The sequence below is a fragment of the Protopterus annectens genome, chromosome 9.part0 (assembly GCF_019279795.1).
Source record: "Protopterus annectens isolate FY-2018-M chromosome 9.part0, PAN1.0, whole genome shotgun sequence".
In the NCBI taxonomy this organism is placed as follows: Eukaryota; Metazoa; Chordata; order Ceratodontiformes; family Protopteridae; genus Protopterus; species Protopterus annectens.
The window spans coordinates 648,879,891-648,898,655 of NC_056743.1; the positions used below are offsets into that span (position 1 = coordinate 648,879,891).

Here is an 18,765-nt window from a genome sequence, read left to right on the forward strand (position 1 = left end):
TTGGGATGAGAGTCAGAGCCGGGGGATAGATTGACGTTGAAATTCTGTGTTCCTTCTATTCCTCTTCATTTGTCCACACTCAGCAGCTTGACTCTGATGTTGGCTTTGGAACCGGGATGGGTTGGCATTGATGGAGCTCTCTCGACAACTCCTTCTCGAAAGACCTGTTTGGCACCATTTTCCTCCTCTGGTTTTGAGGCCTTCGAGTGGATTTCTTTTTTTCCTTCAACCTCCACACCTCCTTGTGAACAGGGACAATCTGCTTCCAAATATCTTGGGAACGTTCTCTCTCTGAGTTCTCAGTATGATTCAGACCTGTCACCTGAAATTCCTCAATGCTAGGTCTATAAGGAACAGACTTATAAAAGGAGACATTTACATTCATCACCCAAATTTGTCATGGAAGGCACAGGTTTTGATGAAGGGTTAGTTTCCATAGATCCCCCTTCAGAAACATCACATTTGGTGAAATCCTAGAATTGATTAAACAGAAGGGGAGTATTGGTCCACTGTTACACCTTCCCTGGAAGAATCCCTTTTCCTGGAGGCTTTTGGCGCTGGATTTTCTACCTCCTTGGTAGTTCCCCCTCCCTGATGCCCTCATTGATTTAGTGGCTCAGAGAGCCTATAAGGAGCCTGACACACTGGAGCCTATTATCATAAAAACCTGATATAATTCTAGCAGCACCAAAAGATAGGACTCATTGGAGTAAGGGTCCCCTGGTAGATGCCATAGTTGTAGTGGTGGCTACTAAGAAAGAACTCTCTGAAGAGAGTACTTCTGTCCATCCCCCAATAGGGAATCTAGGGCTGTGGACAGATTTAGTAAATGGACTTGCATATCAGTGACCTTTTTTCTCTTACAGCTCTAACTACATATCTTATGATCAAACAAACAGCAGAGAACCAAACCAGGAAGTAAATGCACACACAGCCAGGAAAGCAACAAGTTGTGTTCAAAGTTCACCAAGCAGATTCAGTAAATCCCAGTTAGGCACCAAACAAATTCAAATAATTCCTTTTATTCAGAACCACAGAAAAATAAAGATGTCACGCTTTTATTGATAGATATTTGCTATCATTATTTTGAATGTTGTTGAATGAGGTGTCTTGTGTATTTAATAAGCAAATTTAAAAACATTATGAATTAGACTATTATAAACAAATGCACTATTCCACAACTATACAAATTCTTATTAAAAACTTTATATATAAATATATAAATAATATAAAAGTTAATGCTCAAAATAAATCATTAAATGTAAAAAAAACAAATAAAGTGCAAAACAAAACAAAATGTTTAACTTTGTGATAAAACTTGCTTTGTGCAAAAGTTGCAAAACTTACTTTGTGCAAAATATAAGGCTAAGACTTGACGACTAACCGTTGATCTAAGTGACGAATATTGGGCTTGTCGATGCTATATAAAAATAATTTTTATTGGCTAATGCCTAGTATGGGTATGACAATATTCTCCTTTTCTACTAACAAAGACAAGTTAATAACATGGCATTAACAGGTAAAAAGACTACATAGTTGTATGCACATGTACTTTTTATAGTGTGGGTAATTAACTATGTAAAGTAAAAAATTAAATAATGTTGTCATAGAATGTGTAACTAAAGTCAGTCTCTCTTATTGGTGTTAGTTTAAGAAGTTTAAGCCACTCTTAGTTTCCCCAATTTGTTGCGTCAAAAGTAAGGATTTTAACAAAAGTTTTTTATTATTTTTAAACACACAATGTTTTGTGTACAATGTTTTTACAATATTTAAAGAGTAGTGATTTTTATTTTATTTATTTAGCTTATAGCATTTTTTTAGCATGTGGATATATTTTTTTTTTTTATTTTTTTTAGCGATATTTTTAATTGTAATTAGATTAAAAATGTATATTTAAATGTTTGATGTATTATTTCTTTATTAACCTAAAATTTTCAGGGTATATCATTAACCTATTGTGTAAGCATAATGCAACTTGATAAAGAATTCCTCTCCTCTGAGCGAAAACGCTTGTGTTTCTGAATCTTCCTCTTTACATATCTTATGATGTTATGTAGTCCTATCTCGCTGTAATTCTTCTTGGATGGGTTCGGAGCCGATATTTGGCTCTGACTCGGCCGATACTAAAGCTCGAGAACTTCTACTGGCTTGAGGCTAACCCCTATCCCATGGTGCCTCATGGCAATTCTCCAGATCTCGTTTGCCGCGAAAGCTTCGAGGTTGTGTCTTACTGGCTCGTTGGCTAAGTAACTGTTTATTTACTAAATTTAGTCCTTTTTTCTTGACTTTCATTATCTGGGAATGACAGTCCAAGGCACTTGGCAGAACCACAAGAACCACTTGCACATCAGTGTTTTGGAGATGAATGGTGCTGTATACATTGCAAGCACTTCACAGCTCCCTTCCCACTGGGACAATTGCGATTCAGTCAGACATCATGTCTGAGGTGTGGTACATAAGCAAGGGGGAGCCAAATCTTACCCGCTTTGCAGAGAGGCCTTAAGAGTTTGGAAATGGGCGATGGAGATACAAAGCTTTCTGGTAGCAATGCACATCCCGGGGAAATCAAACGTAATAGCAGACAAACTCAGCCGATCAATTCTGATGCCTCACGAGTGGTCTCTGAATCCAGAAGTTGTGAAAGAGATCTTTCACAGATGGGGCCAGCCTTGCTGCGACCTATTCGCCACTCACCTGAACACAAAATGCAGCAGCTACTTTGCCGTCATTCCCCATCCGGGGATGTTACTCAGGGATGCTCTAATCCACGATTGGCCCCCGGGACTTCTTTATGCCTTTCCACCTTTTCCTCTTATCCCAAAGGTAATACAGAGAGCAAAACAGTTGAGTTCCTTGATCCTCATTGCTCCTTACTGGCCTCGACAAGTAGGGTTTCCCTTCCTCTGGCCCTACCTTTTGGAGGAACCATGGATTCTGGACCCATCTCCAGACCTCCTGATTCATCAATTGGGGCAGTTCCATCCCACCATCCACACCCTCAAATTGACAGCATGGCTGCTCCAATTCCACGAATAGCCAGGTGTATTCCCCTATCTACTTCTGTCAAACACATTCTGATCTCATCTCATAAACCTTTCACTCAGAAACTATACTCCAGCAAATGGAAAAGGATTTCTATTTGGGCTACAAACCAAGGCTTAGATCCATATATGGCTCCTATAGAATATATTCTATCCTTTCTGGCATCAATTTTTAATGAAGGAGCTGCAGCCGCTACAGTCAGAGTTCAGTTAGCTGCCTTTTCCAATTTCCATTTTGGCTTCATGGGAAATCCAGTCATGTCACACTCCTTGTGCAAAACCTTCTTAAAAGGAGTTCTTCTCAGGCCTCCAATCAAACAACCATTAGAACCATGGGACTTAAACTTAGTCCTATCATCTTTAATGTCTGCACCCTTTGAGCCTTCCTCTTCATCAGACCTGAAATTGTTGTCGTGAAAAACACTTTTCTTAGTAGCCATAACATCTGCTAGGAGAGTCTCAGAACTACAAGCTCTTACTATTTGACCTCCTTACATTATTTTTCACAAGGATAGAGTCTCACTCAGGACAAACCCTTCCTTCCTAAGGTATGCTCAGAGCACAATCTGAACATTACTATTGAACTACCAATGTTTTTTTCCGAACCACTCTAATAAATCTGAGTATAGACTACACCAGTTAGATGTTCACAGAATTCTCAGATTTTATTTACACAAGACTAAAGAATTCAGAAAATCAGATCAATTATTTGTTTCCTTTTCTGACAAGAATAAGAGCTTGCCTGTTTCCAAGGTTATTCTTTCAAAATGGCTTTCGGATTGCATTTCCTTTGCTTATCAAACTGCTGGCAAACAATTATCCATCAAAGTCAAAGGCCATTCTACTAGAGCTGTATCTACTTCATGTACCTTTAGATCTAGGCTCCCAATTGATACTATTTGCGCAGCAGCTACTTGGGCAAGACCACATACTTTTGTCACTCATTACAAATTGGATTTGGCCTCCCTGGACAAGTCATCCTTTGGGTCCACTGTGCTGAAGAGTCTCTTCGCTTGAGTCACCTATGATAAAGGTGCTAGGAACGCTGTCCCATCCAGCAAGAATTACAGCGAGATAGGACTACATAACATAAAGAAGTTATGTACTTACCATAACATTCCATGTTTGTAGTTCATCTCACCTACATTCTTGTGTCCCTCCCTCCAACCCCCTTCATGTTTCTGGAGGATCTGGTGGACTATACTGGTGCTGTCTGATCTGGTTTTTAGCTGTTGTCCACCTGGCATGGATTATATTACAAAATGTTTTGTCTGTTTGTATACAGTTCTGATATTTCATACCTGTTAGGTACTTATTGCTTTCTTACAAAAAAGATCTGGGGAATTGCAGTGAGGCACCATGGGATAGGGGTTAGCCTCGAGCCAGTAAAAGCTCTCGAGCCTTAGTATCAACCGAGTTGGAGCAGAATATCAGCTTCGAACCCATCTAGCAAGAATGTAGGTGAGATGGACTACAAACATGGAATGTTATGGTAAGTACAAAACTTATTTTTACACATTTTCAGAGAGAATTGATCAAGGAGCTTACCAGTTCTCTCTCAGGTAATTTGCTAGAAGACATCCAGAAAAATGTGAAGTCGTGGCTTACTACCTTAAATTCACTTTGTAATGTTTTCTGTGCATCTGCTGTACAATGCAGCTGTTGGAAAGCCTAGAGCAGCAGGCACTAGCATAGCCATACTTCTTCATGCCTAGATGCAATTGTGTGATTTTGCGGAAGGCTTTGAGACTTCCGTAACACCCCTTTTGATGGTTCCACTCTGTCTGAACCCTAAGTGAAGGAGACACTCACTAAGAGTGAGCAGAATCGTAAGACCCTGTCTGCCATGGGAATCTGATTTTCACCTCATTAAAGGTCCTTTTCCTCTAATCAACAAGGGGAAAAGAAATGTGGTTCAGAAAGTCACAAGATTTTATTCAGGATGCTTCTTTGGACAAACCCTCCTGTGGCAAAGGTTTTAATGGACATCGCCCGACAGGCAAAAGCAGTTTGCAGAATTAAGGATTTTGTGGATCATTTTCAGGAAAATCTTTTAGTGCTTCTGAAGGGTTGCCTGACTGCTACACTATGGAGGCAGTGTGGAAGGGGGACTCTTATCCCCACACCCTCTAACCTAACAGGCCGTCACTTCAGACACATGAGTGATGCGGAGAATCACCAGAGGATGCACAGTTCCCTTTCTTCTTCCCATTCAAGGAAAAGGATTCCCCCAGTACCACCCAATCAAATGGAATTCTCCTCAGCAGACATCAACAAGCTGTTAAAAAGGGTCTTTGTTCAGCTACCGAATTGTAAAATAAGCGAACCGTAAAACAGCAAACTAAACAATGAATGGGAAAATCATCGAACTAGAAAATCAACGGAAAAAAAAAAAAAAACATCGAATGGCCATAGTCTACTGACATCACACACACAACCAACCAAGGTGGGGGGGTTGCATGCCCCCTCACACCCCCAACTACATATACTAACTCAGAGTTTGAACTACAGTGGAGAAAAGGGAAAACTTAAAAGGTTTCCCTTCACTTACCTAATATATCGCATTACTTCCTGGTTGTTGGCCGACTGTGGCCATTCAGTGTGTTTTTTTTTATTGATTTCCTAGTTCGCTGTTTCATAGTTTGCTTATTTTACAATTCAGTAGCTGAACATTGACCTGTTAGAAGAGCCATCCAACAGGTCCCACCAGACCAAATGGGATCTGGAATCTACTCCAGGTTATTTTTAGTTCTAAAAAAAGACAGGGCACCTAAACCAGTTTTGGACATAAACCATTTAAATCAATTTGTGAAGCACACTAAATTCCGGATGGTTACTGTTCAGTCCATTCTGCCACTACTCAAGAAAGATCACTAGATGTGCTCAGTAAATCTCCAAGATGCTTATTCTCATGATAAGATAAACAGGAGTTCAAGGAGGTTTCTCCATTTCATGACGGAAGCCAGTCATTTTCAATTCAGAGCACTACCCTTTGGACTTACCACAGCCCCCTGAGTATTGACCAGATGTCTGGCAGTAGTGACAGCCTTTCTCAGACTGTAGGGGTCCTGAGCATTGCTGTACTTAGACTGTTTACTGCTATCTGCTCTGGCCAAGAATCTGATAATACAGCAGCGGGACCTTCTACTCCAGTAACTTCATACCTTGTGTGTCACACTTAGCATACTCAAAAGCCAGATAAATTCTGCTTTGTCACTAGAATTCATTAGCTGCCATCTGGATCCAATAAACCGGATATCTACCTTACCGAACTCCAGCATTCTTTCACTTTGGAAAATAGCAGATCAGGTCTTGGCTCACTCTCTGCCTCCAGTAAAACTGATTCTAAAACTTATAGGTATTATGGCTTCAACAATCACTTTGGTTCCACTTTCTCATTTTTACATGAGAGTCCTCCAGTGGACTCTGTCAGTCCAATTGTCTCACCTTTTTCAGTCCTTAAATACCCCACTCAGACTAACTCCATTGTGCAGGGCTCCTGTCATTTGGTGGATAATCTCCCCAGAATTGTCAGAAGGTTGCCCCTTCTGTCTTCCACCTCCCAGTCACTACAGATATTTATCTTTTAGGATGGGGGGGGGGCATTATGTAGGGAACACTGTTAAAGGCACTTGGACACCATTAGGGGCCAATCTTCACATCCAATATTTTGGAGATGAGAGCAGTTTTACTAGCATTGCAGACATTTCAAGAGTCTCTTCCATAAGGTGCGATTTCCATACAGACAGACAGTATGTTGGTAGTCTGGCACATCAACAAGCAAGGAAGAATCATATCTTAACCTTTATGTCGGGAAGCTGAGAGAGTATGGCAGTTGGCAGTGTTTTCCCACTGCTTTCTTGTAGCAATGCACATCTCAGGGACTTATTATGTATTAGTGGACATGTTAAGTAGAACCATTCTCCTGCCTGATGAGTTGTCATTCAAACAGTGGCAAACAAAATTTTCTGCTGCTGGGACCAACCTTGCTGTGGCCTGTTTGCAGCGCAGTTACTTTGACATGATCCTTTCTCAAGGAAGCCACCGAGGGACACTGTGATCCACAGTTGGCCTGTGGGTCTTCTTTATACCTTTTCCCATTTCCTCTGATTACAAAGTTCATTCAGAAAACCAGTAAGTGCAAGACAAAGATAATCCTCATTGTCCCTTATTGGTTTTGACAAGTTTAATTCTCATTTTTTCACCTCACCTCCTAAGTCCTCCCTAGACAGTGGCTCACAGCCCAGATCTCCTGTTCCATACATCAAAGTATCCTGTCCAGGACCCAGAGACCTTGAAATTAACCACTTGATTTCTCCATTTTTAACAATGGCCAGAGATGCCAAGTTTTTAGACAGTGTAGTACACATCCTCACAGCATCACAGAAATCTAGTACCAGGAAGGTATATTGAAGTAAATAGAAAAAGGTTTTCCTTTGGGGCTGTGGAAAGGGCTTTAGACCCCCCTTTTCTATCCCAAAGGTTCCAGTTTCTCCACTATAAAGGTACATTTATCAGCTATTTCGTATTTTCACATTGACTACAATCTGACACCTATAGCCTCCTTGAAAGTCTTCAAAGCCTTTAAGAGGAGCTTTCCTCCTTAGATCTCCCATAAGAGGTTATGTTCCTTCATGGGACATTACAGTAATGCTTTAAGCCCTTACACAAGCTCCATTTGAATCAGCATCTTCTATAGACTTAAAATTCTTAACATGGAAAATATCTTTATCAATTACTTCAGCTAAAAGACTCTCAAGCTGTTACTTGCAAACCACTATATTTGTTTTTTTTTTAACAAAGACAGGTCTTCCTAAGACAAATACTTCTTTTATTCTAAATGTGGCATTTGAAGCAAGTGTAAACCAGTCCATACACAGTCAACTTAGGTTTTATCTTCACAGGACAAAAGATTTCAGAAATCTGATCACTTGTTTATTGCATTCTCAAAGGTTAAGCTAGGGTAGGGTGTAACTAAGATTACTCTTTCAAGATGGCTGTCAAACTGCATTTTGTTTGTCTATGACAAGTTGGGTTTACCATTATCCAATCAAGCAGCAGCTCATTCAGCAAGGTCAGTAGCAAATTCTACAGTTTTCCAACAGAACCTGCATAGTGATGAGATTTGTGCATCTGCAACATTGTGCTGTGTCCAGTATTTTGTGTCTCATAAGCTGTATATACAGTCTAGATCATGTTCCTCTTTTGGCTCTTCTGTCCTCAGAAATGCCCTTCCTTGATACCCCCTGGGTAATTGGTAACTAAGGAATCTGTCCCAGCTGTTGAACTGGACAAAAATTGTCAACATCAGATATAAAAGGAGGTATGTACTTACCATAACAACAGATTTGTGTTGTCCTGTTATCATGTTTTTCAACATCTCTCCCTCCTCCTCCCTTCCAGATTATCACCTATTGAACTTCAAAGAATGGACAGTGCTCTTGGAGTCTTTTAGATATCAACCTCATCTGGTTGCCTTATTTTTCTTACAGTCACATGTTTTGCATGTACATAGATGCATAGGTCATAATTAGGTAGCAGCATAAGATTTTTGATTGAGAAACTTGATCTGAGGTATTCAGTGGAAGAGAATGAGGGAATTATGAGTAGGGGAGGAGTCAAGAGTCTTGGATCTACACGTTTGGAGGTGCTGACACCAGATCCGAGTCCCCAACTGTTAAACCAGATGAAATAGGACAACACAGATCTATCATTATATTGAGTACATAACTTTCATTTTCTACATTTTTCACATATGGTTGAAAATATTTTTACAGCTAACAGGTTTTGAATATCAAATTGTTTGATGGTCATAGCTCAGAATGAAAATGTAAACTGAAAAAAATATCTATAGGTTTTAATTTGTATTGTTTTTCTATTGATAGACTGTGGTTTATGAGGCCCACTAGAAGCCTGAAAGAGTTAAATAAGCGGCTTGATGTCATCCAGTTTTTCACTTTACCTCGTAATTATGAGACTGTTCAGACCCTACAGGAATGCCTAAAGAACATCAAGAATGTTCCGGTAAATAGTGTGAATTATTTTATTTATTAGAAGTACAGTCAAGGCAAACAAAACATATGGTTTATGCGTTCCCACAAAATGCATACTTGCGCATGGACTGCACTATTAGTGATGCATCATTAGAGAGTATCCAAAGCTTCCAAGCACCTTCTATTTGCCCTAACTGCTTAAGGGCTCGAGGAGAGCCATGTAAAGTCAGTGGTTTACCAGACCTTCAGAACTTTATTAATGCTGCAGTGCACTTTTTTTTGCAGGATTTGCGTTCTCTGTGGTTGGCTAGAGATTCTCCAAGACAGGTCATATAAGTGCTTTTTTGGGAAAAACTTTTTTTTTGTGAAGAAAAATGTACTGTTTTTATAGAAGAGAAGTGTGATTTTTGTGATTCAGTGAAACTCCACCTGATATGGAAAAAACTATTTTAAGATCATTTTTATGTGAAAATTGTTTGTGCAAAAAAATTACAGTTAGGAGCTTGAAATGATGCTATTAAGAGTTGCCACTAAAAAAAATTACCTCAAAATTGTAAAATTCCTTTTTAGGAATTAACTCTTCCAGCCTCACTTACCCAAAGAAAAAAACTAAGATGTTTATACAAAGCATTTTTTTTCATTTTTACATCTGATGTCATAATTATGCTCGTAAACCCTTTGCTTCAAATCTCTCTTCGTTTTTCCTACATAGAACCCCTCTCATGAATCACACTTAGCTATATAGACAACACCTCTAGAGTAACGGGAATATTTTTACAAGGTAGTATAGTCCCGTAGCCTTTAATGAATAACTTGTCCACATTGAGTTTATAATGACACTGGGAGAGCATCTCCCACATTTGAAACAACCACCCTTCTCAGGTATATTTCCTTATCTTTCCAACATTCCCTTTATTGAGGTGTTCTTGTACACCACCATTGGTTGACACCCCACTAATTTGTTGATACTAGAGGTATTGTCTATATAGCTGTGTGTGATTCATGTGAGGCATTCGATGTAGGAAAACTAAGATAACTTTGAAGAAAAGGGTTTACAAGCATACATATGACATCAGATGTAAAATTGAAAAAATGCTTTGTATAAACATTTTAGTTTTTTCCCTTCACATGCTTTTAATTTTTGTGCCATTGAGCATATTGATCTGGGCCTTCGGGGGGGGGGGCGGACTCTGATGAGTACCTGGAATTCCTTGAACTCAAATGCAAATTACGCTTAATACAGTTTCCTGGTTTGAATGACAAGATTACTATAAGTTTATTGTTGAAGCTTAAATCATTATATTTTATATAAAAAATGCTGGAACATAACTTAATTGTTTTAATATTGTTGTTTCTAATGTTTGATATTTAAACTTTTTTACTGCAACCTATTTATTGCACTGTTTAAATTATATATGCAAATGTTTATTTTTCACAAGGGGAAATTATGTCATTTAATTGTTTGATTACTGCTGGGGAGGGTATTTAAACTTGATTTGTTAGATGCATGGTATTCTGATGAAGTCTAGTTTTTGACGAAAGCGGTAAATTAAAGTGGTGTTTTCCTGTACTACGTGCTGGTGTGTTGTTTCTGGACTACCCTTGTTCTGCTTTGGTTGAGTTTCATCTTATTTTCATATTTCAAAGAATGAAAATGGACAACACAGATGTCAAGTTATGGTAAGTACATAACTTCCAATTTATGTAAATTCAAGGGGTTTGTTGAATATGTTTAAGTTTTAGTTTTTCTAAATTAATGGATACCTTGTAATTTTAAGATTTTGATATATTTTGTATTTAGATTTTTAATTCTAGTTGAATAGATATATCATTAGGCTTTAAACATACCTTTAAAATCTGATCTAAATTTTCATTCTGTCTGCAACTGTTGGGTTCTGGCCTTTACTAAAGCTTGAGGCAACCAAAAGAACTCTTGAGCTCCTCCCTTACCCATAATGCACCAACCCCTAACATACCCCAGATCTCGTTTGCTGCTTTTCATGAGAAGATGTGGTCAGCCTGAGCTTTCAGGCTTTAACCGAGAAAAGTGCTTTTTCTTTATAGTTTCACTCTTTTGATATATGTAAATATATTTTCCCTTACCCTTTACATTCAAGTAATTCTCTCTTACCATAGTTGGTATTTTCTTATAATTTATCATTTTATTTCTAGTGTACATGCTGGTGTAGTTGTTCATTCTATTGCTGGTATCCTCCTTTCTCTTTCTTACATTGCAAAAAAAAAAAACTTGGATCTTTTTCCTTTTTTCTTTTGCATGTCATCATGTCTGACAAGGCACCTGCTGGCTTTAAGAAACGTTAAAAGTGTGGGCATAAATTACCACTTTCAGATGTCCGTAGTTTGTGTTTATCATTTAGGCCCTCAATATATTCAAGAAGATTGTTTTATCTGCAAAAATTTAAAAATGTTAATCCTAGGGCCACAGCAGGTAGAAACCATAAGCTAATTTTAAAGGGATTGTTTACATCTTCATTTAGAGAAACTATTTCTGGGGTTCATTCCTCCAAGAGTAAGACTGAGGAGACTTTGTCTAAGTCTCCAAAACCATCAACTTCTTTGATTCACTCTTCAGAGCAAGAAAAAAAAACAAGACAAGATCCAAAATCTGCTCAAAAAATCTTCAGAGTCAAGCTCTTCAGAGCCAGAGACACTGCCAAGAACAAGATGTGCTCCAACACTGGATCCAGTACTGTCTAAGGTTCCCTCTCCCTTTCTGATGAGACATCATTCCAGGTGACCATCCCTTGCCTCTTCTTGTTCTTCCAGGAGCCTAACTGAAGATGATGTGGACAGAATGGTGAGGAGATTTCTCTTGGCACAGATACAGATGGTTGTTCTTTGGCTCCTAGCCCCACAAGTCAAGGAGCCTGTCCATCTGTTACACCACCATTTCCTACTCCTTCTCTGAGTCCTTGGCTCTGAATCTTCCAGGTATGAAACACAGACAGGATATCTGCTTCCCTGTGATGGATTCAAAGCAACCCAGTACAGTAAAATTAATACTTCTTTCTTCTTTATTTGGTTGGTCATCTTGCATCATAGTATGACCCACCAAAGAGACAAGCAGCTACACCTCTGCAGGGTAAAGTTTTTTTGCTTTGAATCCATCACAGGGAAGCAGCAGATATCTCATATGTTCTTCGTGTTTCATTATTTATTGCGCTGTTTTGATTTTAATCTTCCAGGTATGTCTGGCTCAGATCCAAGGATACCTTTATCTTTGGATTAGAAGGCTTCACCGAGTGCACCAGCTTTGACTACTTCGGATCTGGATGACTTTTGGAGCCGAAGCTGCCTTGTTGGGTCCAAGGCGTTGGAGTCCCATTGGAGCTTTGGCATTGGATAGCTTGGCTTTAACTTCTGTCTTGGGGGGGGGTTGCTCTTGGGGCAGATGTAGGCAGTGGTCCAGAAGCCTACCTTCTCGTAGCCACTGTCTTTCTCTCTCCCCAGAGTGATCTGTATTTGAGGTAGTGAAGAGGGTGTTTTCTGTACGATAGATCAGATGGATCTAGCCCCTTTAGATATCTAGTCTAGTTTCCAGATGTCTCTGCACTTAGAGCCACATCATTCTACACCACAGGGACAGCAACCGAAATGCCTCCAAACCACCCAACAGGGTCTTACAATCTCTTCCGACACTTCACTGGAACATTCCACCATGGAACTCCCTCGGAAGAGGAAGTGCTAGAGGGAAAGCACTTGGACTCTCTGCAGAGTCGGTCACTGCAGATACTGATTTCGATGGAGAAGGGTCCCCATGATCACTTGTGGAAGAAGTTTCAGTTGGAGACATTCTTGAGATCCTTAAGCAGAGAGGTGGCTGGTCCTCCAGCAACCCTTCACCAAAGGAATCCGTATTTCTGGAAGCTTGTGTAGCTGGCCCTTCTACCCTCCTGGGTTACTCCACCTGCCATTGAGCTTATTGATTTGGTCTCTAGGTGGGCATGGAAGGAATCTGACTCAGTTGAGCCAATCCCTAAGAGGCCAGATTGGATTCTGGCTCCACCGGTTGGGAAGCAATTTTTGAGTAAGGGTGTGTGTGTGGATGCTATAGTCATGGCGGCAGCCACCAGGAAGGAACTTGCTGAGCAAAGTTCCTCTGTCCGTCCCCCTAGCAGCATGTCTAGGGCAATGGACTGGTTTGAGAAGCATGTCAGTGCTTCAGCAACCTTTTCTCTCAGGTTGCTGAATTATTTGGCACATTTTACGTGACTACAAAGGGATTTGATCCAGGATGTTTCAAAATCCATTTCAGGGACCAGTACTACTGAGGCTGTCTTCTGCAGCCTCTTAGTTGGCCACCCTACAATCTATTTCAAATTCCTTTATGAGGCTCATCTCACATGCAGCCGAGGGTGCCTCAAGGGCAGGGATTCAGGCATTTCCATCAGGAGGCATACCTGGATACACTTGTTTGATTTGGCTGAGCCTTTCAAGTCCTCATTTGTCAATGCTCCCTTTAACAGCAGTTCATTGTTTGGCCCAGAACTGAAGGAGACACTCTGCAGGTGTGAAAAAAATGGAAAGACCCTCTCTGCAGTGGGCATACATTTTTCAACCCCTCAGAAATCCTTTTCTAGGAATCAGTGGAGCGGATGAAAAATGTTTTTCAGGGAGTCCCAGGGTCCTTTCCAAGATGCACGTGGAGATAGTTCCCTCAGGGGCAGTGGGGGGGTGGACTCAAATTGACACCCACATGGTAGGGGAGGCCTGCAAAACCAAGGTTCCAGACATTATTTTTCTGACAGACTGTATCAACCCTCCTGAAAGGAGGCCGGATTGTCCCCCTCTGGAGACAATCAGCAGTGGACTATTCCTGCACCAGAGGGCCTGGCTAGATTTAACAAGAGATACTTGGGTGCAGAGGATTATTTCCAGAGGCTATATAATTCCCTTTTCCATTCCACCTCCAGCTGTATGCAAAGTTTCCAATGTTCCACCCAGTCAGAGGAAAGCAGCAGCACTAGATATACAAAAGCTGCTAGAAAAGAGAGTCATCTAAGAGGTCCCACCTGTACAGATAGAATCAAGAACTTACTCAAGATTCTTTTTAGCATCAAAGAAAACAGGGGATTGGAGACCAATTTTGGATCTCAGAAACTTCAACAAGTCAGTTCAACGTACAATGTTTCAGATGTTCACAGTTCAGCCCATTCTGTCCTTTCTGGGCAAAGACGACTGAATGTGTTGAACAGACCTTCAGGATGCGTACTATCATATAAAACTGAACAGATGATTCAGAAGGTATTTATGCTTCCAGCTGGGAGCCAGTCACTATTGGTTCAGAGCACTGCCATTTTGCCTCACCACAGCCCCCAGGATGTTCATCAAATGCATGGCAATGGTAATGGCTCACTTGAGACTGCAGGGATTCCTAGCGTTTCCATATCTAGATGACTGGCTCATTACCACCCTGTCAAAGATTTAATAAAAAGAAAAGCAGAGCTTTCAGGTTAAAACACACTTCATGTATTTGTCTTTCTTTTAAGACAGGTTTAAGAAAAAGGAAGACAGATACATTTAAAATGAGATGTATAGAATTTTATATGTGCTTATGCGTAATTATATATGTATATTTTTTCATGTATAAAGTGTATTTAGTGTGTTTTGACATAATATGAAGTAATGAGATAATTCAATATGTGAGAAAGCATGATTGTTGGTCTGTTTTTATTGGCTTTGCTTAATGGGTTGGCATATTTAAACACACCCCAACTGATTTATCTTGCACTGATGAAGGTTTTTTTAACATGAAAGCTCTGCTTTTCTTATTATTAAATCTTCGACAGTACATTGCTGTGGTTATTTTTTAATGTGCCTTACAATTATACCAACTGACACTTCACCAACATTCTCATTGCTTTTATTCATTACAGCCCTGACCAGGAATCTACTAATAACAACAAGAAATTAGGTGATCCAGACTTGTTTTCATCTGGGGATAACCATAAGTTGCAACAAGTCTCAGTTACAACTGACGCAATCTTTGCAATTCATAGGAGCAGTGTAAAACACAGTTTCAGTGACAGGTTCTCTTCCTCTCTCAAGAGTACAAACTATCAGAATCCAGGTCAGGGAAATAATTCACAGTACCAAAGTTTCAGCTTGACTAATTCTGCAAACCTTGGGGACAGTGTCTGCGGCCAGCATTTTAATTCCATTATTGAAATATATGAGAATTCTTCAGTGGATGCTAGCAAATCACTGGTCAATTCTTTATCAACATATGTCAGCATAAGTTCTGCAAGGTGTCCTTTTTTATTACTGAGCCCAAGGCCATAGTGACCACAGACGCTTCCGTAATTGGCTTGGAGGGCAATTCCTAGGGAGAACAGTCCAAAGTACTTGGTCCCCCAAAGAGGCTAACACACGTATATCAAGTGTTCTGGAAATGAGAGCAGTGCTCTTAGCATTGCAGGCATTCCAATACTCTCTTCCTTTTGGGACAGTTGTGATCCAGACAGACAATATGCTAGTAGTTTGGTACATCAGGTCTCACCCCTTGTGTTGAGAAGCACTCAGAGTGTGGCAGTGGGCAATCTCATCCAACCATTTTCTCATAGCAATGCACAATCCGGGGAAGTCCATTGTGATAGCAGACAAATTGAGCAGGTCCATTCTTCTACCTCACAAGTGGTCTGTCAACGGGAAAATGACAGAAATTATTTCCGTGCATGGGGCCAGCCTTGCTGCGATCTTTTTCCTTCTTCCCTAAACAAAAAATGCAGCAGCTACTTTGCCCTAATCCTCCCTTCAGGGGAATCACTGAGGGATGCTCTACTATACAATTGCCCCTCCAGTCTGCTTTGTTTACCTGCCAGTTTCCCTAATTTCAAAATTCTTGCAGAAAGCTGCCTGGTTGAAGAAGAAAGTCATCCTCATTGCAACTTAGTGGCCTCAACAGATTTGGCTCCCCTTCTTATGATCTCATCTACTTTACAAACCTTGGATTCTGGATCCAATTCCAGACCTTCTGTCTCACCCAACAGGGTATGATTCATCCAGATATTTCAGACTTTAAGCTTGACAGCATGGTTTCTCCAATTCCATTAACAGCCCAACAACAGATGCTCTCTTCCTCCGTCAGTCATATTCTTTTATCTTCCATTAACCCTTCTACAAGAAAACTTTACACAAGTAAATTGAAAAGGTTCAGTTGGTGGGCACAACAAAAACTCATTGACTGCTTCTCAGCTCCCATACATAGTATACTTGAATTTTTGGCAACAATTTTTAATAAGGGATTAGCTCCTCAACAATTAAAGTTCAATTAGCAGCCATCTCTAACTTCCATATTGGATTTGAGAATTCTTCTGTGGGCTCTTCTAAACTTTGTAAAGCTTTTTTGAGAGGCACATTCTTGCTGAGACCCCCATATAAAGACCCTACTCCACCATGGGATTTGAACTTGGTACTGCAGACCTTAATTAATTCTCCATTTGAACCAGCAGCTAAATGCAGTCTTAAGGTCCTGACCTGGATAACTATATTTTTAGTGGCCATTACCTTTGCTAGAAGAATTTCAGAACTTCAAGAATTGTCATCTAAGCCTCCCTCCTTGATCTTTTATAAGGATAGCCACATTACATTCGAATGCATCTTTCCTTCCTAAGGTGGTGGTAGAATTCAGTATCAATCCATTGATCTGCCAGTCTTCTTTCCTAAATTTGCAAACAAAGGTAAATATGTGTTCCATTTATTGAATGTTCACAGACAATTATGTCTTTACTTACTTAGGATAAAATAAATTAGAAAGGTCGATTATTTGTATCCTTTATGGATTTTTAATTTGGCAAACCATTTGCAAAGGTAACTTTAGCCAGATGGCTGATGGATTACATATCATTTATATTTGATAAGTTGGGTCTAACCTTGACACAACCTCTAAGGCCCACTCAGCTAGGTCCATGGCAACTTTTTCAGTGTTTCTGTCTAGAGCTTCCATGGGCAATATATGTGTGGGTGCAAGTTGGGCAAATCCTCATACCTTTATCACTCATTACAAACTGGATCTGGTCTTGAGGGGTAAAGCAGCCTTCGGTACAGATGTGCTCAAGACTATCCTTCCTTAGAGTCCACCTGGGATTTTAGGCAGCTTGGGCACTATGTCCTAACAGTTGAGGACAGAATGAAAATTGACAACATCAGATAAAGTTGTACTTACCATAATAATACATCTGTGTTGTCCATTTTCATTCTTACTCAATTTCCCAACTCTTAGAACACCACTGTCTTTGATGTTGAGCTCTAGATAAAGTTTGTTCTGTAGGAGATATATACACATATATATATATATATATATATATATATATATACATATACATATACACATATATATATATATATATATATATATACACACACACACACACACACACACACACACACACACACACACACACACACACACATGTTAGTATTTAGGTAAACAGCAAACAAGATTTGGGGTATGTTCGGGTTGGTGCATTATGGGTAAGGGAGGAGCTCAAGAGTTTTTTTTTGTTGCCACGAGCTTTAGTAACAGCTGAGTTGGATTCAAAGATCAGATCCAAACTCAACAGCTGAGGAAGAATGAAAATGGACAACAGATGGAACAAACTGGTAAATACATAACTTTTTTTTAATTTTTAATCTGTTTTAGTCTAATGTGTTTAGTTCCTTATCCCGTTCTCTTCTTTTACACACACACCAGTTTGTAATTCTACCATTCAGCTGTGCTTTCAGCAAGTCCCAAAGAATTACATCTGAAACTTCATTTATATTTATTTCTGAAAAATTAGCATCTCATTTAAAAACCATTCTTTAAAAGCTTTAACTTTAACAATATGCACTGAAAACCTATTATAATGCATTAAATTACTAGATTTTAATACAAGGATCTGATGTTGTCCTTTTTATTCTTCCTCACTGTTGCGTTACGCATCTGAGCCTTGGCTCTGACTCAGACACACTTTTCAGATTTGGATCCTAGTCTCAAGCTGCTTCCTCTACCCATAATGCCCTACAGTCTCTGTAGCTTCCTCTGATCTGGTTTGCGGTCTGTCTGGTACAGACACGGATTGCTGGTTTTGTGCAAGAACTTTCCATTTGGTGTTACAATAAGTCTATTTTTTTTCTTCTACCTTTTAGTGTTAGAATAACTTTCATAGTTTTTCCTCCCCTTCCCATTAGTTTTGCAGGTGTTAGGGACTATTTTTCTTACCCTTCCCATCCTGCTTCTTTTTCTGTTTTTTTCTGCTCATCTCTTTTTCTTTTTTGTTAGAACAGGGTTTCTCTAACTTGTACAGCTGTTGTAGTGTGCACTGTTACTTGTATATGTGTGTGTGTGTATGTATGTGTGAGATCTTGTTGCTTGTACAGTTATGTCTGACAAATCAACTGATTTTAAGCGCTGCTCAGATTGTGAGCATAAAATCCCCCAATCGGATGCATACAATAAGTGTGCATACTGTTTAGGTCCAGACCATCTGCGATCAGCTTGTGTCATTTGTGAGGGATTTAATCCTTGGGTTCAAGCCAACCACAGGAATAATCTGATCTTAAAAGGCTTATTACCTGCTGCTTCTTCATCCTCATCAGGGGCTCAAACCTCCTTTGTGAATCATTCGAGGTGCTCCTCGGATCCAACAGGTACTATTAATGTTAAGTTGTCAATCTCGCCTTCATTCTTGTTGGATGGGTTCGGAGCCGAACCTCGGCTCCGACTCGGC

The 18,765-nt window shown here is 39.8% G+C and overlaps 1 protein-coding gene across 1 annotated transcript in view; it reads left to right on the forward strand.

Annotated features, from left to right (window-relative positions):
• Nucleotides 1-18,765, forward strand: part of MSH5 (mutS homolog 5) — a 2,353,005-nt gene that overhangs the window by 1,085,162 nt on the left and 1,249,078 nt on the right. The window contains exon 15 of the mRNA XM_044083236.1: nt 8,927-9,065. Within this exon, the coding sequence (XP_043939171.1) occupies nt 8,927-9,065 (139 nt within the window). The remainder of the gene's footprint in view (nt 1-8,926; nt 9,066-18,765) is intronic.